We start from the raw sequence: 25,236 nt of genomic DNA on the forward strand, positions 1-25,236 counted from the left end.
GCACCACACCTGTCCTCAGGTTGTCTGTGGTATTAGAATTTGGCTACAATCACTTCAATAAAACCGAGCCACAATACTACATTCAACCTGAGGACAGGTGCAGTGCTATTTTTTAAAGAAATGAAATCTGTTCCTGGAGAACCCCTTTAATACACTGGCACCATCGGTTGATGTGTGAGGACTAGTGTTTTTTGATCTTTTTGTTTTACCACTAATAACCATTCTGAATTTATCAATGCAAAAAGTTGTCTTTTTTTTCTGTAGGATGTTTCCCATGTACTTTATCAGGAACTACTTATGTATTCCATTTACAGGTCTCCCAGATTTCAAGCAACCCCCTGAATGATCTACAGAGCAGTGCCGCCCGCTTCAGATTGGACTTGTTCAAGAGCAAAGCAAAAAGATCTTTAACGGAATCTCTAGAAAGTATTTTATCAAGGGTAAACTCTCTAGTCCATTACATAGTAACAATATATAGGGAATATACAAATGCCAGGGATTCTGTAGGTGTCTTGGAAACGGTGAGGAAAAATAAACTGTGCAGGAATTACGCAGGGAAAGTAGTCTGTTTATTTCTGCCGCCTTTTCTGCCATAAGTGTTTATACAGAACTTTAGAATGTTTGGAGGAGATTTCTTCTAAGGAAAACAGAGGTGACCTTTTTTCTACAGAGGAATTGCAAAGAGTACACGAAAGGAAGCCACTGGCCTGGAAAAGTAAGGAGCCAGCAAAAACACAACGGTGGAATATCATAGGATGTCAGCTGGAAAGTTCAGCAGGGAATTTTACATGAAAAGCCAAGTAACTAACCAAACCAGATGATAACTTAACAGGGCTATCCTCTTTGCATTACTCTTTAGATGTTTTATTTGAGTTGGAATCAGTACCTCTCATGCTCTTTTTAGATTTTTATAATCCTCCCAGTTCACTGCCCCCATCATGATAAACCACCCCTTGCCTTTATTTTTATTATTTGTTAGTTCTCTACCTTGATATTGCTCTGTATTTTCTGCTCAGTCTCACAGACTGGGAAGGGGCATTACCCAGCAGGCTGTGACATCATCTGAAGCCATACAGGGGAGAACTTCCTCCCTCACTCTGCTACACACAGCCCAGAGCAGTTCAGTGTGAGATAAGCTATGATTGGATAAGGCTGTACACCCCCCCCCCCCTCAGCATTTCCTGTTTTTGGACTTCTGTTAGGCCAGCAGGAGTCCAAAGCCTGTGCAAAAGACAGGGGAAAATGGGCTCTGGACAAGTAGGGAGACACCTAGTGGCAGCTTTTTAAAACAGAAATAAAACATGGAGAACTTCATTTTTTTAAACAAAGTACACTAGAAAGATGTTTTACTTGCCATTAGAAGTTCTATAGCAAAAAAATTAGTTTTAATTAGTTTTAATGGGACAAGTGTCTGATTGAGGGTGGTCTGACTGCTGGGAGCCCCCTCAATCTCCTGCCTGGCACCCTAGTTCTCCCAATGCATGGAGCTGTGTCAACCACCGCATTAAGTGGTGGTTGACACACCCCTCCATGCTTCTCTATGGGAGAGCTGGAGATACCCGAGTACAATGATTCGACTCTCCCATAGAGCTGGAGGGTGCGTGTTGACCCCCCAAGAGCTGGAGCATCATGCAAGGGATCATGGGGGTTCTAGCCATCGGACCCCTCCACGATCAGACCCTTTGGATAGATCAGACCATTTTCCTAAACTGGAGTAGATCTTTAATTTCCCACTGTGTCTTGTGGTGATTAAAGGGTTTTTCTAGGGTGAAATGATTGTTGGCCAATCCTCAGGATAGACCATCAATCTCTGATTGGTGGCAGGCTGACACCTGGCACCCCCACCAATCCGCTTTTCAGTGCCCCGCATCATACAGTAAATACAGCGGGAAGCTATGTACCGTTCACTGTATAGTGGCGGCACTGTGTTACTCCAGCTTAGCTCCCATCAAAGTGAATGGTGGGGAATTGCCAATCGGCAGTTGATGACTTAACCTGAGTTTAGGTCATTAATAATTTCAGGGACTTAGGAAAGATAGGTCATCAGTCACAATCCGCTATCAGGCAGAGGCTCTGTGGCCAGATGTACACAGTGTACAGAGCTTTAGGCACACTGCTCCTTTCAGGGTATAGTGGTCATACTGGGTTACTGCAGTTTGGAACTGAGGACTTCTTCAGCCTTATAAGATTGCTCGGTGGGGGTTGCCACAGCAGGATACATTGATATCTCTACATTATTATCTGTATTATTATTATTATTGCTATATAGACTGGAGCATGGTGCTGGAGGAGTAAACAAGATAGCAACACTATATACTGTACACATATAAAGCCCTAAAACAATAAGAGATTGCAGCATCTGGTGTTGACTGAGGACCCATGTGGTACAGCAGTACAGTGCATCCAGTCCAGTACCCAACTAAGCTGAGTGACTGCATACAGGGCCCGCAGTCGGTATTGGTCGTGATGGACTTGGGTTTGCGCTGTCCTGCATTATTCTAAATTTTAGTAAATTTGCATTCATGTACTGTATTTGGAAAAGCAAATAATCTTTTCTGGCTATGAAACCCGAAGTCTTGTACATGACTCCATCCAAGATCTCCGTATCTCTATTGTTCTGGTCTATTAGATGCTGATTACATAGATTGGGGTATAATTGTTGCAGTCCTGCTTATTTCTCTGCCAGTCTCTTGAATAAAATTGAGGTGCAGGATATTTCTGGCACAGCGGCATACTGGCATCTGTTCTGAACAGTCAGTCGTGCCAATCCTAAAATTAAACTGAACAGGGAAACAAACCAGATTTTTTCCAGTATTCAATGCGTCCTAATGCCATCCGTACAATGGCTTAAATTGTGTAATTGCCTTCTTAGCTGGGGTGTGACAATGAAAAGCTTATGTTCTAATAGGAGACATTGATTTATAGGAAACATATTTTACAATAACTAAAAAAGGGAAAGATTTACAGTCCTGACTTTTTAAGATTCCTTTGTGCTGGGAACATCCTCTTGTTAGACGTTCTAGACTGGGAGGAAATCCGGTACATACAGAGTTGTATGCAAAGTATCTCTCCTCCAAAAGTTGGCTTCCTAGTGCCACCTATGTTGTGGGGGCAAAAAACAACTGTATACTGATTGACCTTCTACTGTTTGGAGGAGTGACTGGTATGGCTGATAATCCCCAGTCATGTTTTAAGGCTCTGAATGGTCCATATCTCGCTATGCCAGCTTAAAGCAACAAGAAAAAGAAATACACCATAAAGCGCACACCCAAGTACAGTGACCCCCTCAACCTACGATGGCCCCGACATACGATAATTTCAACATGCGATGGCCTCTCAGAGGCCATCGCATGTTGAAGGCAGCATCAACATATGATGCTTTTGTATGTCGGGGCCATCGCATAAACGGCTATCCGGCAGCGCAGACTGCTTCAGCTGCCACCAGTTAGCCGTTTACGGTGCCCCATGTGGTCCGGTGATGGTCACTTACCTGTCCTCTGGGCTCCGGCACGTCCTCTTTGGGATCCCCTGCATCGTCGGCGCTCTCCATCGTTGTCATCACGTCACTGCGCACGCCGTCCGTCATCCAATAGGAGCGGCGTGCGTAGCGATGTGATGGCAGCGACGGAGAGAGAAGATGCCGGGGAAGCAGAGGCCTGGCCGGAGCGTCGGGGACACCCCGGGGACGCGGCGACAGCGATGGACGGCGACATCCAGGGCAGCGGTGACGAGCGGTGACGGTCCGGAGCGGCGGGGACAGGTGAGTACAACTTCGTCTAACAGTGGTCTACAACCTGCGGACCTCCAGATGTTGCAAAACTACAACACCCAGCATGCCCGGACAGCCAACGGCTGTCCGGGCTTGCTGGGTGTTGTAGTTTTGCAACATCTGGAGGTCCTCAGGTTGTAGACCACTGTCCTATACTTTACATTGCACGGATCCCTCAACATGCGATGGTTTCAACAAACGATGGTCCGTTTGGAACGGATTACCATCGTATGATGAGGGACCACTGTATTTAGGAATTTGCTATGCCAGCTTGGCAGTGACCCAAAGACGACGCATTACCCCTTCACACTTACAGAATTGTGCATATGTATTCTTTATTGTTAACAATGTCATATAACAATGTCTTATTTTCTTGTTTTTACAGGGTTATAAAAATCGTTCCCAACAGGACAGCACCGGTAGTATAGACTATGACAGTTCACTGTGCAGTCCACTGGAAAGTAGTAGTAAGGTAAATGTTGTAATGTTCCTTAAAAGACTAACTTCCTCCTTACTGTAAAGTTGTGTCCCCCCCCTCCCCCTATATTTTGTTTTTAGAGTACAAGTCACATGAAATGTGTAAATATGAGCTTTCTACAGTGTTATACCATGTTCCTCTACTTGGGGCTCTCTTTAGCCATTTCATAACTACAACCCCTATCAGGGCCTGATGGGATTTGTAGTTTTGCAACAGCTGGAGAGCCACAGGTTGGGATGCACTGTGGTAAAGTATAGTAAATGCGAGCATAGTGGTTAACATTAGAATTTAAAGAAGCAGTCTGGGAAAATGTATTTCTTGCTTCTCTAGTGGAGTATATGCTATGATTAGAGAATAGGGTAGAGATTTTTGTGTAAGCCTTGTGCTTACCTGTTTTAGTGGATGCGGCAGGCGTGGGTTTGGCTCTATGTTGGTTTGCAATTTAATCACTGAAATGGTTCTGTAAGCTTGGGTTCACACGGCAATTTTACCTCACTGAATTTCCTCTACTCCTCCATTCAAAAGCCAGGGCATACAAGTTATTTGAGGCAGATTCGAGCAGAATTTCTACGTGAAATCAAAGCCCCATTGATGTCAATGGAAGGTCCTGATGATTAGGGTATGTTCAGACCGCAGAATTCCGTGAGGGGAATTCCGCAGGTGGAACATTCCGCAGGTGGAACACTGAACATTACCATCAGTGTGAATGAGTCTTCTGCGAGACCTGTTCACACTGAGGAATTTCAGCACAATTCCGCCGCTGAAATTGTTCCGCACAGAATGAACATGTTAATTCTTTGTGTGGAATTCTGCGAGTACTGCATAGCCTCAATGGTGATGGCGCAGTGCCGCGCAGTCCTACCGCCAAGGTATTTGCGGCAGCGGCTGCCAGATGGAGTCTCTGTGAGCGGAATTCTGCAAGCGGAGGTTCCTCAGTGTGAACATACCCTTATTTTCAGTAAGGAAATTCTACCGTGTGAACCCAGCCTCATGCTGCCTTTCCCATGAATCCTCTGGTTTTGGTCATTGCATCTGTTCATCTCATTAGGCTTCTGTGGTGACTGGGTGAGGCAATGGTGTTACAGGGTGTGGTGGAATTAGCCCTTGATTTGACGTGACGCCAGGGTGAGGTTGTTTTCTGGCCCAAAAACGGCAGGAAATAAATGGAATGTCGACAGCAGAATTTATGAGATAACAGGAACTTTTACTTAAACTTCTTATAGAACAGTCTTTAAAGTTATACAGTTTCTCTTGAGGTAACAAGGATGCAGGATACCTCACAGGCTTGCTGGGACTTGTAGTATTGAGATTTATGCAGACCACTGTGCTACTAATTATATGCTTTGAGTTTAGTAGTCACTAGGAATTGTAGATAGAGCTTGATAACTCACGTTTTGTAGTGGCTGCAGGTTCCTTAGGCTATGGCCTAGTTGCAATTGTGCTTGAATTGGTATTGCTGAAGTGTACAGGATGATGAGCAGGAACCAAGAGGAAAGCCAAGAGAGTGAATTTAGAGACTACAGCCCCTTAGATATAATGGAGGCTGGACTACAGCCCATTGGTTTAAAAGCCTGTAGGTCCTGAACCCAGGGAACTCTGGGTTACATCATATGACAGTATCACATGACTCGAGAAGGTCCTAAACATTTGTACAACTTTTACAATATATCATATGACCTAGGAATGTCCTATACATTTATACTACCTTTTATATACACACTAAACAATATACAGAAATACATTTATATGAGGTGAGCAAGGGGTGAGCCCTGCAGGAGAGCCCTATGGACTGCAGGGACTCTTCCTGGGGGTACTTAGGACAGGAACAGGACAAGGTCCTGTACCGGGATACCACACTTCTTATGTTGGAGATCACCCAGATGAACCCATTAGACTCACAAGTAGGTTGGTGGTCAGGTCACAATGTGCGCAGTTTTGATGCATTTTTTATTCAAAGTGCATTTTGTAGAGAACTATTGCAATAATACGAAAGTAATTTGACCTATAATCACAATTACTGTGTTTTTGTGATTAATTGAAATCTAGGCAGTGTTTGCACATTGAAATGTTACTTTTTTTTTATTTTTTACTGCATTTTAGCGGTTTCTGGTACAAATTTCCAAAATTGATGTAAAAAATTACAAATTTTTACTGTGATTAGCACATTTTTGTCACAATGTTTGGAAAATCATGGTTATGAATCATGACCATACAGTATATACAAACGAAGAGAATGTCCAGTGCTGACTTTTTTTTTAAGAAAATACAGTTGCCATGGGAAACAACAAGGACTCAAGTAACGTGACGCATTACATATGCAGAGGGGGAGTGACATGAACAAGATGTGACCAAGACACGCCATTACACCAACTGCACACACAATTACATAGACTCGTTAAAAACACCATGTGGCAAACAAGTTAAATCACAAATAAAATTCAAAAATAGGAAAAAATACCATATAAAAGGTACATCTAAAACCATTCTATCTACCCCTAATAAACAATGTATGATAATGGCATATACTGCATATTAATGGGAACCAGAACATCAGGGGAAGAAAGAAGGAAGCGGGAGAGACTGGAAAAGCTGGCACTGAGAATATACTCAAATTTGGAAATAAATAAAAACGCAATAATAAGTAATGAAGCAAACTATAGAAGATAAGAAAAAACTGGAAACTGAATATAATCTATAATATCATAAAGAAAAATAAGCATGTAGATGTGAGGATCTAAGTAAAGGAATCAATAATGTAGAATAGCATCTAGCCTCCTATTCAGACCCTGCGGTACTCGCGTATTCAATGTCGGGATCCAGAACATTTCACGTTCCAAGACCTTCTGTTTCATGTTCCCCCTCGAGGAGATCTATCAACTCTTTCTATACTCTGCATAATGAGGCTCGAGGTAATACCTTCGTGTACCTCTGCACAGTGTTTGGTTACCACGGACACATGCCGCGTCTGAAAATGTGCCACATCGGACAAGTGCTTATGCACTCTCGTATTTGATGGATTGATGGTACATCCAACATATTGCACATTGCAGGTGCGGCATGTTAACAGGTACACAACACCGGCGGTGTTACAATTATGTATTGTTTAATTGCATAGATCTTATTGTTGCTTGAAGAAGTTAAAGATGTAGAATTGAACATGTAATTGCAACAAATGCATTTTCTGGATCCCCATTTTCCACATGGTTGAATTATCTGGGATCCTTCCAGTACTTATCAGCTTCTGTATGCTCCACAGAAAGTTATTTTCTTTTTGAATTTCCTTTCGGTCTGACCACAGTGCTCTCTGCTGACACCTCTGTCCATTTTAGGAACTGTCCAGAGTAGGAGCAAATCCCCATAGCAAACCCTCCTGCTTTGAACAGTCACTGACATGGTCAGAGGTGTCAGCAGAGAGCACTGTGGTCAGACTGGAAAGAAATTCAAAGAAAAGAACTTCCTCTGGAGCATACAGCAGCTGATAAGTACTGGAAGGATTAAGATTTTTAAATAGAAGTCATTTACAAATCTGTTTATCTTTCTGGCACCAGTTGATAGGAAAAAAATGTTTTCCAGTGGAGTACCCCTTAAGGACGCAGCCCATTTGGGCCTTAAGGACTGAGACATTTTTATTTTTAAGTTTTTGTTTTTTCCTCCTCGCCTTCAAAAAATCATAACTCTTTTATATTTTCATCCACAGACTAGTATGAGGGCTTGTTTTTTGCGTGACCAGTTGTCTGCTGTAATGTCCTCTCTCACTTTACCATAAAATGTATGGCACAACCAAAAAAACATTATTTGTGTGGGGAAATTAAAGGGGTACTCCCGTGGAAAACTTTTTTTTTTTTTTTCAAATCAGCTGGGGCCAGAAAGTTAAACAGATTTGTAAGTCACTTCTATTAAAACATTTTAATCCTTCCAGTTCTTTTTAGGGGCTGTATACTAAAGAGAAATCCAAAAAAGAAATGCATTTCCTCTGATGTCATGACCACAGTGCTCTCTGCTGGCCTCTGCTGTCCATTTTAGGAACTGTCCAGAGCAGCATATGTTTGCTATGGGGATTTTTTTCCTGCTCTGGACAATTCCTAAAATGCACAGCAGAGGTCAACAGAGAGCACTGTGGTCGTGACATCAGAGGAAATGCATTTCTTTTTTGGATTTCTCTTTAGTATACAGCCCCTAAAAAGTACTGGAAGGATTAAGATTTTTTAATAGAAGTTGTTTACAAATCTGTTTAACTTTCTGGCACCAGTTGATTTAAAAAAAAAGTTTTCCATGGGAGTACCCCTTTAAAAAGAAAACCGCAATTTAGCAAATTTTGAAAGGTTTCGTTTTCACGCTGTACAATTTACATGTCATTTTTCTTTACTATCTTTAAATTATTTTTCTATTGTGCATTTTAGGAACCTTCCTTTAGTGAAGTGGAAACCACATCTCTAGAATCGCCTCTAAAATCTCACGGCTCCATGGGTGACTTACCTACAGTAACAGAGGACTCTCCCTCCGAGTATCCTGGAGAATCATCTCAGCAAGGATTCCGACGTCGAGCTAACACTTTGAGTCATTTCCCTGTCAGATCTCAGGATTTACCAGAGCCTGTGCAGAAAACCCCATCTGTTCCACAGAGGAAGCTTATGCGACACCACTCCGTGAGCACAGAGACGCCGCTCAAGAGAACGTGAGTTCTGTTTGTTATGGAGTTCTATTGAATAAGCTTTTGTTCTGTTTCAGATCGGCATCTATGCCCTTATACTGGGCTGAGATGTTGAGATATATCCATGTGGTGCTATGTGACTTCTCCACCTTAGAGTCAGTATAGCACAATCCTGGTTTATCTCTTCTTTAAAGCCCTCTGAGACATGTACTGATCTGGTGAATTCAGACAGATGGCCAAGACTTTAAGTACTGCTCGGAAAATGACTTTATGGGTATTTTTCTTAAGTAGCTCTAAAAGCAGTTTACATTAAGGAGATATTGGGGTTATTGTTAAATGGTAAAAAAAAGCATCAACGAAAACCACTGCTTGATGTAATGTCTAGTTATATACTATGTATAGCGCTAAAACAAAAAAACATTATAGAGTATTGTAGGAAATAGTTGATCTTGTGTGTGTGGGCTGTTCAGTCTGTAGTGCCCAGTCTTTACAGATCAATAGATAGGAATAAATCCCGGCACTCTTGAAATGATTTTAAATGCTCTTTACTTTTCTTCTTATACCATATATACAGCATTGGATGTAGCAGCACGCGTTCCGGCAAAGATGCCTTTCTCAACTGCATGTCATGACATGCAGTTGAGAAAGGCATCTTTGCCGGAACGCGTGTGGCTTCATCCAATGCTGTATATGCAGTAAGAAGCGAAGTAAAGAGCATTTAAAATCATTTCAAGAGTGCCAGGATTTATTACTATCTACTACTGTTACTTATCCGCGAGCACCGGGAGAATATTGCAGTGCCGACCTATTATTCACTCACCTTTACAGATCAATAGTCCTGGTGAGGAGATCGAAGAACACTGGTCTGACTGATTTGTCATGTGTATACCAAGGCTGAAATGTCATCTATGGAACTTACATTTGTAGCAAATTAGAATAGGATTATACAGGGCTGATAGTTTATTAAAGATAGTAAAAAAGATTGTACAGGTTTATAGAAAGGAGGGCCTCTTTTTTTTTCTTTTTTGAGTAATGGCGCTATGCTTGTAAATGGTTTGTCTGGTCTAGCAGCCCCATTTAATGTATGGATCTCAGCTGCAATACCAGACGACCCATGGGTCACTAGCAGACAATGTGATGTAACGAAAATTAAATTCACAAAAAATCTTCCTGCCCCACAAGATTTCTGCAATAAGTATTGATAGTTTAGCAATTAAAAATATAATTTTGTGTGTGGCCACCTTTATACTCATACTTGCAACTGTGGACAAGAATGGGGCTCCTAGTCAAAGGGGTGGTCCCCAGCGGCTTTCTCATTCCTGTCGGCCTGGATTTATAGATCTTTAAAGGGGTATTCCAGGCAAAAACATTTTACCCCCTATCCAAAGGATAGGGGATAAGATGTCTGATCGCAGGGGGCCCGCTGCTGAGACCCCCCGCAATCTCCCTGTGCGGGTGCTGAATCTCCAGTTTCGGAAACCTCCGGTTGGACTCCGGGACTGGGGACGTGACATTCACGCCACGCCCCCTCCATTCATGTCTATGGGAGGGGGCGTAACGGCCGTGCTCCTCCTGCTCCTCTTTGCACAAAGGTGTAGGTAGCTGTCCTGCTGCTCTCCTACGGCCTCCTCCATAGCTCCTGATATACTGGCCTGTCTTCTGGTAGCACTTCCATGCTCTGGACACTACGCTGACAGACACAGCAAACCTTCTTGCCACAGCTCGCATTGATGTGCCATCCTGGATGAGCTGCACTATCTGAGCCACTTGTGTGGGTTGTAGACTCTGTCTCATGCTACCACTAGAGTGAAAGCACCGCCAGCATTCCAAAGTGACCAAAACATCAGCTAGGAAGCATAGGAACTGAGAAGTGGTCTGTGGTCACCACCTGCAGAACCACTCCTTTATTGGGGGTGTCTTGCTAATTGCCTATAATTTCCACCTGTTGTCTGTTCCATTTGCACAACAGCATGTGAATGGATTGTCAATCAGTGTTGCTTCCTGAGTGGACAGTGTGATTTCACAGAAGTGTGATTGACTTGGAGTTACATTGTGTTGTTTAAGTGTTCCCTTTATTTTTTTTAGCAGTATGTGTTTGTATATATGTGTGTGTATATATATATATATATTTGACAAATCAAAGAGGTAGTGGCCATATTTTGACTCTCTATTCAATTCCTTTGAGCCAAGGCTGTATTAGCTAAATATTAAAAAGACAAAGGTGACCATCTACATTAGGACAATCTTCTTCTGTAGTCATCCCACAGAATACAGTATAAGAGGATAATGGGTTGAAAATAAAATCTACCGTAACTCTTTCTTACACCCACTAATCCTTATGGCTGAACATAACATGACTAACCTAAAGCAAACACAGAAGCAATGTACTGTACAGCTTTCTTGCTTGAAAACAGAAGATGGTTTTCATAAATTACATTCTTTCCAAGATTTCGGATTTAGTGTTCTGAATGTCATCTGGAAAGGAAAGGCATTTGGGTCTTGGTTTTCTTTGATATTATGAAGAAAGTAGGTTCATAGACATGAATGGACGTCACATCCCCAGTCCCAGAAACCCAGGTTTCCGAAACTGGAGATTCAGCACCCACATTCTATGCAGGGAGATCGCGGGGGGTCTCAGCAGCGGGCCCCCCGCGATCAGACATCTTATCCCCTATCCTTTGCATAGGGGATAAAATGTTTTTGCCTGGAATACAACTTTAAGTATAAGCCAATAGGAAGGAATCTTTCATTCTAGGTGTACAGGGCAGGGAGAAACTGCTATGAACCCCCTGATGACTCGTGGCTAATGTATATGATTAATCTGAAACGCCACAGTGTTTAAAGGGGTATTCCAGGAAAAAACTTTTTTATATATATCAACTTGCTCCAGAAAGTTAAAAAGATTTGTAAATTACTTCTATTAAAAAATCTTAATCCTTTCAGTACTTATGAGCTTCTGAAGTTAAGGTTGTTCTTTTCTGTCTAAATCCTCTCTGATGACACCTGTCTCGGGAAACGCCCAGTTTAGAAGGTTTGCTATGGGGATTTGCTTCTAAACTGGGCATTTCCCGAGACACCTGTCATCAGAGAGGATTTAGACAGAAAAGAACAACCTTAACTTCAGAAGCTCATAAATACTGAAAGGATTAAGATTTTTTAATAGAAGTAATTAACAAATCAGTTTTTTCCTGGAATACCCCTTTAAGTGAAATGCTAATCATTGTATTAAGGGAACCTGCCTCTTGTTTCATGCTGCTCATGGTTCATGCAGCATGAAATTCATTACAGGTTCCCTTTTAAATTCCAATGATCTATCCTATTTAATTATTTATTAATCAGAAAAAGTATTGGAATATTAATTCCACTGGTCTGCAGTACACGGTTGGCCTGTGATGCTTCAGTGAAAAATAACACTTGACAGATTTAGAAAGAATCATAATATCAAAGAAAACCAAGACCCAAATGCCTTTCCTTTCCAGATGACATTCAGAACACTAAATCCGAAATCTTGGAAAGAATGTAATTTATGAAAACCATCTTCTGTTTTCAAGCAAGAAAGCTGTACAGTACATTGCTTCTGTGTTTGCTTTAGGTTAGTCATGTTACGTTCAGCCATAAGGATTAGTGGGTGTAAGAAAGAGTTACGGTAGATTTTATTTTAACCCATTATCCTCTTATACTGTATTCTGTGGGATGACTACAGAAGAAGATTGTCCTAATCTAGATGGTCACCTTTGTCTTTTTAATATTTAGCTAATACAGCCTTGACTCAATGGAATTGAATAGAGAGTCAAAATATGGCCACTACCTCTTTGGTTTGTCAAGATATATATATAGTGTCCCGGTACCATATTACATACAGTAACTTGGTAGGGGTGCCCAAAGTCAGAGTTCCTAGGAACTGTGGGGTCCTCAGGTCTAGTTCTCCCCTAGTCACCCCTTAAATAGTTAATATATTATAAAGGAAATGTAAATAAATGTATATATAAAAGTGTACTTACCTTGCGCTAGCGTCGCAGGACCTGCGGGTCACGTGTCGATGGTCTAATCTCTATGGTAGTTCAAAAGGACCTTTGGAGGTTCATAGGCCATGTGATACCCACAATGCTTTGTGAGGCTGATTGACAGATGGTGTGGACCAGTCCTAAAACGGCCAGCCCCTGCCCATATAAGGGAGCTGGGGCCATTATTCTCTCTCTTGGGTTGCTTTCACTGAATGAGGTAGGACCTCCGCAACTTTCAACGACAATTACTAGGCCAAAGCCTTGCGGCCTCGGCTGAATTACACAGTGAGTTTTTCTAAATTCCCCGCTAATGTTGGCAAGGACCCTGGACCTAAACATAACCCTAAATCCAGCGGATCTGCGCATACTAAATCCCTACAAGCTAAAGAACTTACTAAAAGTCCCAACCAACGGTCAATCTCAGCTAAGCTGTTCATAGACTCTGTTACAAAGACTGTTTGTATATTCGCATGTTACAGAAAATCTTCAGTAAAGTTTATGCAAGTTTTCAGTGAAGCTCTGGTTGTGGACAATACTTTATTCTGCAAACACCTATCGTCCTTGGGAAGGGTGGCGATAGGCCAAATCATACAGCATCTAACCCTCACCCTGGCGCCACGACTGACAAGGGTTAATAGCACCCTTTGTAACCTGCACAGCAACATCCCGATTACCATTCACACCCACAAGGCACCACATATTTTTTTTAGCAGTGTATGTATATATATATATATATATATATATATATATATACTGCTAAAAAAATAAAGGGAACACTTAAACAACACAATGTAACTCCAAGTCAATCACACTTCTGTGAAATCACACTGTCCACTCAGAAAGCAACACTGATTGACAATCAATTTCACATGATGTTGTGCAAATGGAACAGACAACAGGTGGAAATTATAGGCAATTAGCAAGACACCCCCAATAAAGGAATGGTTCTGCAGGTAGTTACCACAGACCACTTCTCAGTTCCTATGCTTCCTAGCTGATGTTTTGGTCACTTTTGAATGCTGGCGGTGCTTTCACTCTAGTGGTAGCATGAGACGGAGTCTACAACCCACACAAGTGGCTCAGGTAGTGCAGCTCATCCAGGATGGCACATCAATGAGAACTGTGGCAAGAAGGTTTGCTGTGTCTGTCAGCGTAGTGTCCAGAGCATGGAGGCGTTACCAGGAGACAGGCCAGTATATCAGGAGCTATGGAGGAGGTCGTAGAAGGGCAGCAGGACTGCTACCTCCACCTTTGTGTAAAGAGGAGCACTGCCAGAGCCCTGCAAAATGACCTCCAGCAGGCCACAAATGTGCATGTGTCCACTCAAACGGTCAGAAACGGACTCCATGAGGGCCCAACGTCCACAGCTGGGAGTTGTGCTTACAGCCCAACACCATGCAGGACATTTGGCATTTGCCAGAAAACACCTAGATTGGCAAATTTGCCCCTGGCACCCAGTGCTCTTCACAGATGAAAGCAGGTTCACACTGTCCACATGTGACAGTCTGGAGACGCTGTGGAGAACGTTCTGCTGCCTGCAACATCCTCCAGCATGACTGGTTTGGCGGTGGGTCAGTAATGGTGTGGGGTGGCATTTCTTTGGGGGGTCGCACAGCCCTCCATGTGCTTGCCAGAGGTGGCCTGACTGCCATTAGGTACCGAGATGAGATCCTTAGACCCCTTGTGAGACCATATGCTGTTGCGGTTGGCCCTGGGTTCCTCCTAATGCAAGACAATGCTAGACCTCATGTGGCTGGAGTGTGTCAGCAGTTCCTGCAAGAGGAAAGCATTGATGCTATGGACTGGCCCGTCCGTTCCCCAGACCTGAATCCGAATGAGCACATCTGGGACATCATGTCTATCTAGCAAGTCTCTAATATAGCAATGACATCCCTGGCCGCCCTAGATGAGGAGATACAACACCTAATTTATTTTCTAGCATTTAAGTTTAAACCTTGATACACAAATATTTCTCATGTTTACTGTAGAGAAAAATATATTAAGCTTTCTGTGGTCTGATGTCCGTTTTTACATGCACCGGTTTTGTCTCCGGTTTAGAAACCATACTGCAACCGCATAAATTTTTTTTTTAACATGGACTTCAATGGGAAATGCACATGTATACGGTTCCATACGGTAAACCATATACGTTTTTTTACTTTGCACATGCGCATTTGCATCGTAAAGTCCCCACCCAACACCCCTGGACAACATTTTCATAAAAGTATATATATATTTTTTTTATAAAAATGGACAGAACCGTATGCACTTTTAAAAACAGTATACGGTTTAAAAATGCATTCTGTTTACTTTTATCCATACAGTTCCATCCATTTTTTGACCATATGGTTTTCTTAAGAAAAACTGAATTGAAAACAGTATGGCAAAAACGTGATGTGAACCCAGCCTTAGGGTGCATTCACACCACGTTTTTGCAATACAGTTCCCGTATACGTTTTTAATGTGAAAACCGTATGGAACCGTATTGAAAACCGTATGCATTGACTCTCCATTGAAAACCGTATGCCAAAAGATCAGGTTGTGTCCGTTTTGCATCCCATACGGTTTTGTACAGTTTTTTTACTTGTACCCAAAACCGTAGTCTACCACAGTTTTTGGTCCGGGTGAAAAACTGCATTAAACCGTATACGTTTTTTCTTTTTTGACATGGGAGTCAATGGAAACTGGATCCGGTTTTCACCATACGGTTTTTGACTTTGAACAGTTTTTTTTACTTGGAATTTCAATCAAACAAAACTTTATTCAAAATGGAGTGAAAACTTAAAAACATATACGTTTTTTTTCTTACAAAACTGATTCAACCGGGCATCATTTTGGAAACCCTATACGGTTTTTAACTGTATACGGGTTGAAATTTGTACACACGTTTTGATACAGTTTAGTGAGGTTTTGAGGAATCCGTTTTTCATCAAAAACCCGATACAGGAACTGCATTGCAAAAACGTGGTGTGAATGCACCCTGATGCACAATACAATATATTAGAGAACTGTTTCACCTGCTTATTCCAGTATATAGTATTTTGAAGTTTTTGGGGTAGCACAAATCCAGTATCGGTGATGGTTTCTATTTGGATGGCAGGAACAACTCCCAATGCGGCCTCCCAACCAGAGGTTAATTTTAATAATGTAGAAGAATTACATATACGGAAACCACCATGTAAAATATTCTGTTTATCTTGGACAATCGTCTTGGGAGTGAGCCTGTAATCTTCACATCCTGCTCGTGTAGGACGCTCCTGTGTAATGAACTGAACTGTCCACTTTACAGGTTAGGCTGCAAGAGACAGGAGGAACATCAAGATCTGAACTAAGGAATGAAATTGGGCGACGAGCCAGACACATTCCTTTATGCAGTAACATGCTCAGGATGATGCATGCAAACTAGTGTCAGGCATGTCTTCAGAAACATACTCCGACCTTCCAAGAGTAGAAGACTTTGGATTCTAAGGAAACTAACTAGCAAGTAACTATTCTCTAGTGCAGTGTTTCCCAACCAGGGTGCCTCCAGCTGCTGCAAAACTACAACTCCCAGCCTGCCCGGACAGCCGAAGGCTGTCCGGGCAGGCTGGGAGTTGTAGTTTTGCAACAGCTGAAGGCACCCTGGTTGGGAAACACTTCTCTAGTATGTCTGTGCCCATACAAGACAGTTAGAGATGAGCGAACTTACAGTAAATTCGATTCGTCACGAACTTCTCGGCAGTTGATGACTTTTCCTGCATAAATTAGTTCAGCTTTCCGGTGCTCCGGTGGGCTGGAAAAGGTGGATACAGTCCTAGGAAAGAGTCTCCTAGGACTATATCCACCTTTTCCAGCCCACGGGAGCACCTGAAAGCTAAACTAATTTATGCAGGAAAAGCATCAACTGCTGAGCCGAGAAGTTTGTGACAAATCAAATTTACTGTAAGTTCGCTCATCTCTAAAGACAGTGTTCGGTTAAATACAGGATTACAGGAATAATTTAATACGCAGAATACTACACGTGATAAACCTTCTGCATTTTATCCCATAGATTAAAGAGACAATGTGAGCGCCTGCCCCGCACACCTTAATAGACTTTATTTTACAGCACTGACACATTCTATAGACCAATATTGACACTAGCTGTGTACATTGGACACGTGGATTTTTTTTTTTTTTTTTTTGCTGTCAATTCACTTTTCAATTTCGCTTTACTGTAGATGTACGTCGTGGCCATCCAGACAGATTTCATCATCACCTTATACACTTTGGAGGAGATTTATTAAAGGGATTATCCACCATAAGGTGATTTTAGTACGTACCTGGCAGACAGTAATGGACATGCTTAGGAAGGATCTACGCTTGTCTTGGGGCTAAATGGCTATGTTGTGAGATTACCACAACACTGTGGCTAGCTTTTTGTGAACTGGTATTTCCTTTTTGAGTTTTCTTCTTTTGCCTACAAATCCCATAATGCCATTTTCCTCCCTCCCACACATCAGCCATCCCACCTATTGAAACATAAATGAGCTGCATCCATTCAAAAAGACCTGTGGTTTTCAATCAGGGTGCCTACAGCTGTTGCATATTGATCTCTCACCTACCAAGCGATCCCTCCACCCATTGAAGCAGACAGGCTTCCTGTCATCAGCTGACTAGTGAGTCAGGTCTCGGCCGCATTGCAACCTGGGAAAAATCTGAGACAACAGTCATTTTGTATGCTGTTAAAAATAAATACTGGGGTGAAAATCACAGAAGAATTGTGAGAAAACCATCACACACAGGTACAGACACTATATTATGAACTACACTAACTTTACAGCCCCTGTAGCATAGTCAAATAAAAAAAATTCCTGGAATACCCCCTTTAAAACCTGTGCTAAGGAAAAGTTGCCCAGTTGCCCATAGCAACCAATCAGATCTCTTCTTTCATTTTGCAGAGGCCTTGTTAAAAATGAAAGAAGGGATATGATTGAGTTGCTATGGGCAACTTTTCCTCTGCAAAGGTTTTGATAACTCTCCCCCTTTATCTTTTAAGGAAGGTTAAATATGCTTTAAATAAGAGATAAACAAAGTTATAGCAAAGGTTATTCTTATTATTGTACCTTTTTAATTAGGTTCACTGCAAAGATTAGTGTGAGGGCATATTCTTGGCCATTAACTGCTCCGATTTTTGTTTTAAATACACAGTTTCACATACAAATGAATAAATAAATAAAAATCTCCTATTGACATCAATAGAAGATGTTGGTCTGCATAAAAACTAAGGAGATTTATCAAGTGTGCGACTTTTCTATACATGCTGTGACTCCAAAGCACATTTCTGAAATCTGCTCACATAATTTTTTTTTTTTGCTTTGCAGTGGTCATGTATTTATCAAATGCTATAGTTGTTATTTATGAAGAAAAAAGTTGCATCCCTATTTAAGTCTCATATGTATTCCAGGTCCGACCTGGCTTACAGAAAGTGCATACGTCTGCAGAAAAGGACATTAACAGCCACTTTAACAACTGTTCTTGTTCTGCATCATGAAACAAAGCTGCTACATTAATGTTAATTATAGAAAATAAATTATTATATAACTAATAACTCTATTAATATTAAGGTTGAAAATACACCCTGCACACCTTATTAATTTTAGGACACGTACATGCTGGCGTACCTACTACATTTTAAAATTAATGTTGTGTTAAAATAGAATAAGGCACCAAATAATTGTGTAAGAATTTTTACAGACTACGTAAATAACCCATATGTGAAACAAAAATTTTTCCTTGAAAAAAAGAAACATCCATAGTAATACAGCTTCATGCACATTCTGGGGTGGGTAACGTACCGAGCCGTTTTTTTCTTTTTTTTTTTTTTTTTTTTTTTTTTTTTGTGTCTTCACTATAGTTTGCCTCCTTTTCTGTGAGTGTATTGTTATATGGCCTAGGTTACTATCAGTGCCTTTGTATTTCTGTTAACTATTGTTTATGTGCCTGTTGTCTTCCTTCCTGATGTAAACTCTGGCCTCAGCGCAGCGACGCAAGACTCCGCCCACCAATGTCACAAAATATGGGCTCAAAAGTAAACAAAAAAGCCTCCAGAGTACGGATACTCTTGGTGCGGCATAGCATGTTTTTATTATTTTTTAATTTCTGAGGAGGGTGGATGGGTTGTTGCGGGATAGTTAAAGTGCAGCTATTTAGTGCCAGGCAGGCCAGTCAGGGTGTCACCCTATGCGGAACGCCCCCTCCCCGTCACTCTCTAGCAACACTACTGGTAATAAGGGGTAGATAAAGAACTTCGGCTATTAACATAAGGGAAAACGTCTCTGCTTTAAAAAAATGCTTTTGTAAGCGGGTTACCCGGGTTTTGCTTACGTGCGATTTATTTATCAAGGTCGTGCGACTATTTGATAAATAGTGTTGAGCGGCATAGGCCATATTCGAATTCGCGAATATTCGCGAATATATGGACGAATATTCGTCATATATTCGCGCATATTCGTAATATCCTCGTTTTATTTTCGCATATGCATTTCGCAATTAGCATATGCGAATTTTCGCATATGCGAATTTTCGCACACCAGTCTCGCACAGTAGTATTAGAGCCTTCTTTACACCACACAAGCTGGAAGCAAAGAGGGGTGATCACTGTGATGTGTACTGTGAAAAAAAAAAAAAAATATTCGTAATTACGAATATATAGCGCTATATTCGTGAAATTCGCGAATATGCGATATTCGCGAATAATATTCGAATTGCGAATATTCGCGAGCAACACTATTGATAAATAGATCACATGTAAGCAAAAGTAAGTTAAAAAAATTGTCATATAAAAGCCATACGATTGAAAAGAGTGATAGATCTCCTTCTAAGTCACTTTACTTCTTTCCTTGCGGTTTCGCTCTAAAGCCCCCATTGAAATCAGAGAAAGCCGCGGTGCAGAGCTGCACACTGGCAAGGTTTTTGTCCATGTGCATTTACCATGATAGGATCAAAATGATTTCTTAGAAAGTTCTATTCCGTCCCTGAGGGATCAGGTGGCAGTCTTACTTGGGCCCTGAGCCTGAAGGGTCCCTCTGCACCATAAGACACCAGCACTGTCAATGACACATCATAGGCCGGGTTGTGGTCATGATGTGAATTTTGCTTTAGAATCCAGTAGCTTAAAGTTACACTCCTAGAATGTCACAAGTCTGATCTGACAACAAATATGGCTATGACCCTCCCACAGAAGCTGTCATTCAGCTTTTCGGGACTACTGAAAGACAAGTCTGCCTTTTTTATGCAGTGATACAGCCCTGCTGTCTATGAAACCTAGGAAGAGGAGTGGCACACAATAGTTTTTTCATTCTCTTTTTTTGGAAATTATATTTTCTTCTTCTTACTAATACAGTATGTGTTAAAGGGGTTAAGGTGTATGATAGGGGATAAGGTGTCTGATCGTGGGGGGGGGGGGGGGGGGCACTGCTGAGACCCCCTGCCATCTCCCTGTAGCACATTCTATGTGGGTGCTGAATCTCCAGTTTCGGAAACCTCCAGGTTACCGGGACTGGGGACGTGACTTCACGCCACGCCCCCTCCATTCATGTCTATGGGAGGGGGCGTGATAGCCGTCACGCCCCCTCCCATAGACATGAATGGAGGGGGCGTGGCTTGAAGTCACGTCCCCAGTCCCGGTAACCCGGAGGTTTCCGAAACCAGAGACGCAGTCTGAGCAGCGCCCCCCCCCCCCCCCCCCCCGCGATCAGACACCTTATGCCCTATCCTTTGGTTAGGGGATAAAATATTTTGCCCGGAATACCCCCTTTAAAGCCATAAGGATGCCCCAAAGCTGCCATGACCTCACTTTATAGATCTGATGGCTTCTAACGTCAATAGAAGTTTTATGAAGGAATTTTCTATGCCAGTTCTTACCACATTGGTCCTTTTTCTTTACAATCTATGCTCTGTCCTCATTGACTGTAAATGTAATAGGACATAGTATTGTCGTAGTTTTCTACCTTGTATTTAATCTCTACCTCTCCTGACATCTCTCTCCACCACTCCCCTCCCTTGCTGGCTGGAATGCTGGTGTCTAGTTCCAGCACAGCTTCTAGTGTGCCTGACAGAAAATCTGCACAGTGTGATGAAGCTGCCCCTTCTCCTCCTGTCAGTGCAGCCTCTTCTCCTAGATTCCTCCAAAAACTAAGGCATAACTCCGGTGGGGACCCTAGTGGTGCGGTCACTCAGAAGAGGTGAGCAGAAGATCCTGACTTGTCCTTTTGGTCATTGTGCTGCACGGTTTCTTGCTTGGTCATATCTGCATGTGTCATTTTCTAGAAAGCTTCAGAGGACCGTGCAGTCTTTACGTTAACTAAGACTTCCCTTCATCTTATAGAAATGCATAGATCTTAAGATGCTTTCATGTTTGCTGTGCTGAATGACATAGGGGCTATTAATAACCGGTAAATATTAAGGGACGTGTAGGTGGTAAGATCGTGACTGCTGGTAGAATACGATGGAGTTATGTGAAAGTAGTAGGAAACAATGCGTTGGGGGGGGGGGGGGGCAGTTGGGGTGATTAGCTAGGCGTATATAATCCTTGTAATCTGAAACTAATGGCCTTGCTTTTCCCAAATTAATCTGTATTGGTATATGATTCTTGAGACTGTCACGTTGTAACCATTGTATCTAAACCTGTATCTAGTGCCTGTGCTCCTGCCGCCTGAGTTGTGTTGTGTGACCCTGTATAATAAGCTGTGTTTTTATGTGAAATAAATAAATATATATATATATATATATATATATATATATGTATATATTTATAAAAAATAAGGTGTTTATTTTTTAAACATATTTATAAAGATTTGTCTATTTATGCCACTGGAAGAAGTCACTAGAATATGTAACTGTCTTAAATAAGAGAGTTGTACTTTTCACTTAAAGGGACCCAGTCATCACTTTTAGAGATGAGCAAACTTACAGTAAATTCGATTTGTCACGAACTTCTCGGCTCGGCAGTTGATGACTTATCCTGCGTAAATTAGTTCAGCTTTCAGGTGCTCTGGTGGGCTGGAAAAGGAGGATACAGTCCTAGGAGACTCTTTCCTAGGACTGTATCCACCTTTTCCAGCCCACCGGAGCACCTGAAAGCTGAACTAATTTATGCAGGATAAGTCATCAACTGCCGAGCCGAGAAGTTCGTGACGAATCGAATTTACTGTAAGTTCGCTCATCTCTAATCACTTTCATTAGCTTAAATCATAAGTAATCAGTGAGGTCCTTGGCTATTTCTCCCTGCTCGCCGGCCTTGACTGATAGATTTCTCTCTGCTCGCCGGCCTTGACTGATAGATTTCTCTCTGCTCGCCGGCCTTGACTGATAGTTCTCCCTGCTCGCCGGCCTTGACTGATAGTTCTCCCTGCTCGCCGGCCTTGACTGATAGAGTTCTCCCTGTCTGAGTATAGGAAAAGATCTATCAGTGAAGGCTGCCAGGATATGTAGGAGCCACCAGTGACCTCCCTATTAACAAGTGGTTCAAGCAGCATGAAAGGGAACACTGGTTGTTAAAAATAGATTTGCTTTTAGTTGTATCTGTTTCTCAGGATTTTGGATAACACGTGCAATTACAGCCATATCGGCTACTATCCAGCTTTCCTAAAAAACAAATATAACAAAGATTTTATTTCTTTTGACAACCTGACAGAAAAGTGCAAAGTCATGTGATTGATTTCCTTTTTCTAAGGCAACAAGCAGCTTTGCAAGTTAGTTATGATAAAAAAAAAGTCTCCTATTGCTTTTTGTAATGTATCCATAGGGACTGTATTGTCTCTATGGTAACAGACTACAAACACATACAGTGTGGTCTGGTCCTGCAGTCTGTTACCATAGAGACATATAGGTCTGCATAAGAGCTGTAAACACACAATGATCTTTTATGACAATGGGAAAACCCATTAAAAGTGCTGACAAAACACTAGGATATAAAGTCACCTTAGTGGAGGTCTGACTTATTGGCAGAAAAAAAATGAAGGGAATGCAGGACTCTTGCAGCACTGCATGGGTTTTCCCCCGCATAGCGATGCTCCTGGACTGTGCAGAGAGCTACAGCCGATCCCATTCACTTAAATTCTCTGCACAGCTGGGTGGTCATGGACTACTGTACAGGGGAAAAACAATGAAGGGGCTACAGAAGTTTGGCCCCATATAGTGCAATAGAAGTCTGAATCACTCTTCCTGCTGTCAAAAAATATCAGGACCCCAAAAGAAACTTAAAGGGGTACTCTAGTGGAAAACTTTTTTTTTTTTTTTAATTAACTGGTGCCAGAAAGTTAAACAGATTTGTAAATTACTTCTATTAAAAAATCTTAATCCTTTCAATAATCATCAGCTGCTGAAGTTGAGTTGTTTTCTGTCTGGCAACAGTGCTCTCTGCTGACATCTCTGCTTGTCTCGGGAACTGCACAGAGTAGAAGAGGTTTGCTATAGGGATTTGCTTCTAAACTGGGCGGTTCCCGAGGCACATGTCACCAGAGAGCACTTAGACAGAAAAGAACAACTCAACTTCAGCAGCTCATAAGTACTGAAAGGATTTTAATAGAAGTAATTTACAAATCTGTTTAACTTTCTGGAGCCAGTTGATATATATAAAAAAGTTTTTTCCTGGATAACCCCTTTAATCCTTCCAGTACTTATTAGCTGCTGAATATTACAGAGGAAATTATTTTCTTTTTGGAACACAGTGCTCTCTGCTGACATCACGAGCACAGTGCTCTCTGCTGACATCTCTGTCCATTTTAGGAATTGTCCAGAGCAGCATATGTTTGCTATGGGGATTTTCTCCTACTCTGGACACTTCTTAAAATGAATAGAGATGTCAGCAGAGAGCACTGTGCTCGTGATGTCAGCAGAGAGCACTGTGTTCCAAAAAGAAAAGAATTTCCTCTGTAATATTCAGCAGCTAATAAGTTCTGGAAGGATTAAGATTTTTTTAATAGAAGTAATTTACTAATTTGTTTACCTTTTTCTACGACCAGTTGATTTAAAAAAAAAAAAAAAAGTTTTCCACCAGAGTACCCCTTTTAATTGGATCCATCAGAATTCTAGGGAATGGTTGAAAATAATCCCGTTGTGACTACAGTATGAACAAAATCATCACACTAATGTAGCAAATATTGGTTTTCTTTGTCAGTGGAAAATTGGGCTCTTTATACAGTATTTCCCTTGCACTTAAGCCTATAGATTGTCAGGTGTATCCAATGTTTTCTGTTTTTCAGTACTATATTTTTGTATTATGATGATTCATTTATCACTTCCGATCTGTGCTCTCAGCCTCTTCTACCGCTCTTCTTTTCGAAAGAAACTTCACTCTTCCTCTTCTGTGCCCAACTTTCTAAAGTTTCTTGCTCCTGTAGCAGAAAATAGTGCAGCTGAATGTAACAAGGAACGGTAGGTGACCTGTGTGGTTGTTTTGTGCAGCCCCATCGTATCTAATGCTCCCTTATATCTCAGGTCATTTTCATTTAATTGTATTGTATACATTACTATTGTCATTTATAATCCAAATTACTTTTGTCATTTATAATCCTCTCCATAGTTTGGAAATCCTCCATTTCCTATACCATTATACCCTGAATGACATGATGATTTAGTCTACATTTTATACATTTAGCTATTACATAATATATCTTATACTTACATTGTGTTTGTGTGTCTTTCAGTGACTTTGAGTGTAAATCCATCCATAGTGAAGCATCGTGTAGCAGTCCGGTGAGGACGCGGCGGCATTCTTGGAGACAGCAGATCTTCCTGCGTGTGGCAACTCCACAAAAGGGATGCGATTCCCCAAACAGATATGAAGGTAAGAAATGGGCTAAATCTGTTGTTTTTTTTTCTTCTTTCCATTAGTCAGATCCCAGAGTTCATGTAGCTCCGTTTTCTTGAATGTCAAACAAAGTTACACAAAAGAAGTCCTATCCAGCTCACCTGTGCACTGCGCACTGATCACAGTGGAAACTCCACAGTAGCAAAGAAATTAAGGGTCTTGGATCCAGCACTTGGATAAAAGAATGTCCAAAGTTTACTGAAACAGTATTAAAAATAGTTCAGATAGAAGGTAGTGCGGCACTGCGTGAGTGTACTGGATGCGGGATGGCAGGTAGGAGTTGGTGTAGCTGTATTGCCTCAGGTGGTGCTCAGATTATACAAGCAAAGTTCATAGTGTCCGTAAAGAAAAATGAAAAATCGGCACTTACCGGTGTGGCTGCAGGGTCTTCTTTATTGAGACATACTCACATCAGGGGTACAGAAGAGAGGGGTGGTGGGGGGACAAGTGGTGGCGACCGAGCTCTAGTTTCGCACACAAAGCGGTCGCCACAACTTGTCC

At 41.7% G+C, this 25,236-nt stretch overlaps 1 protein-coding gene across 5 annotated transcripts in view; it reads left to right on the forward strand.

Annotated features, from left to right (window-relative positions):
* Positions 1–25,236, forward strand: part of TBC1D1 (TBC1 domain family member 1) — a 254,893-nt gene that overhangs the window by 160,192 nt on the left and 69,465 nt on the right. For 4 of the 5 annotated variants that reach the window (XM_056556519.1, XM_056556526.1, XM_056556534.1 and 1 more), the window contains 6 exons: positions 315–440; positions 4,155–4,241; positions 8,648–8,922; positions 20,951–21,106; positions 24,183–24,299; positions 24,572–24,711. In XM_056556519.1, coding sequence (XP_056412494.1) covers positions 315–440; positions 4,155–4,241; positions 8,648–8,922; positions 20,951–21,106; positions 24,183–24,299; positions 24,572–24,711 — 901 coding nt within the window. Of the gene's footprint in view, positions 1–314; positions 441–4,154; positions 4,242–8,647; positions 8,923–20,950; positions 21,107–24,127; positions 24,300–24,571; positions 24,712–25,236 lie in introns of those variants that run through there. The other variant, XM_056556552.1, reaches the window with a different exon arrangement.

The sequence above is a fragment of the Hyla sarda genome, chromosome 1 (assembly GCF_029499605.1).
Source record: "Hyla sarda isolate aHylSar1 chromosome 1, aHylSar1.hap1, whole genome shotgun sequence".
Taxonomy (NCBI): Eukaryota; Metazoa; Chordata; class Amphibia; order Anura; family Hylidae; genus Hyla; species Hyla sarda.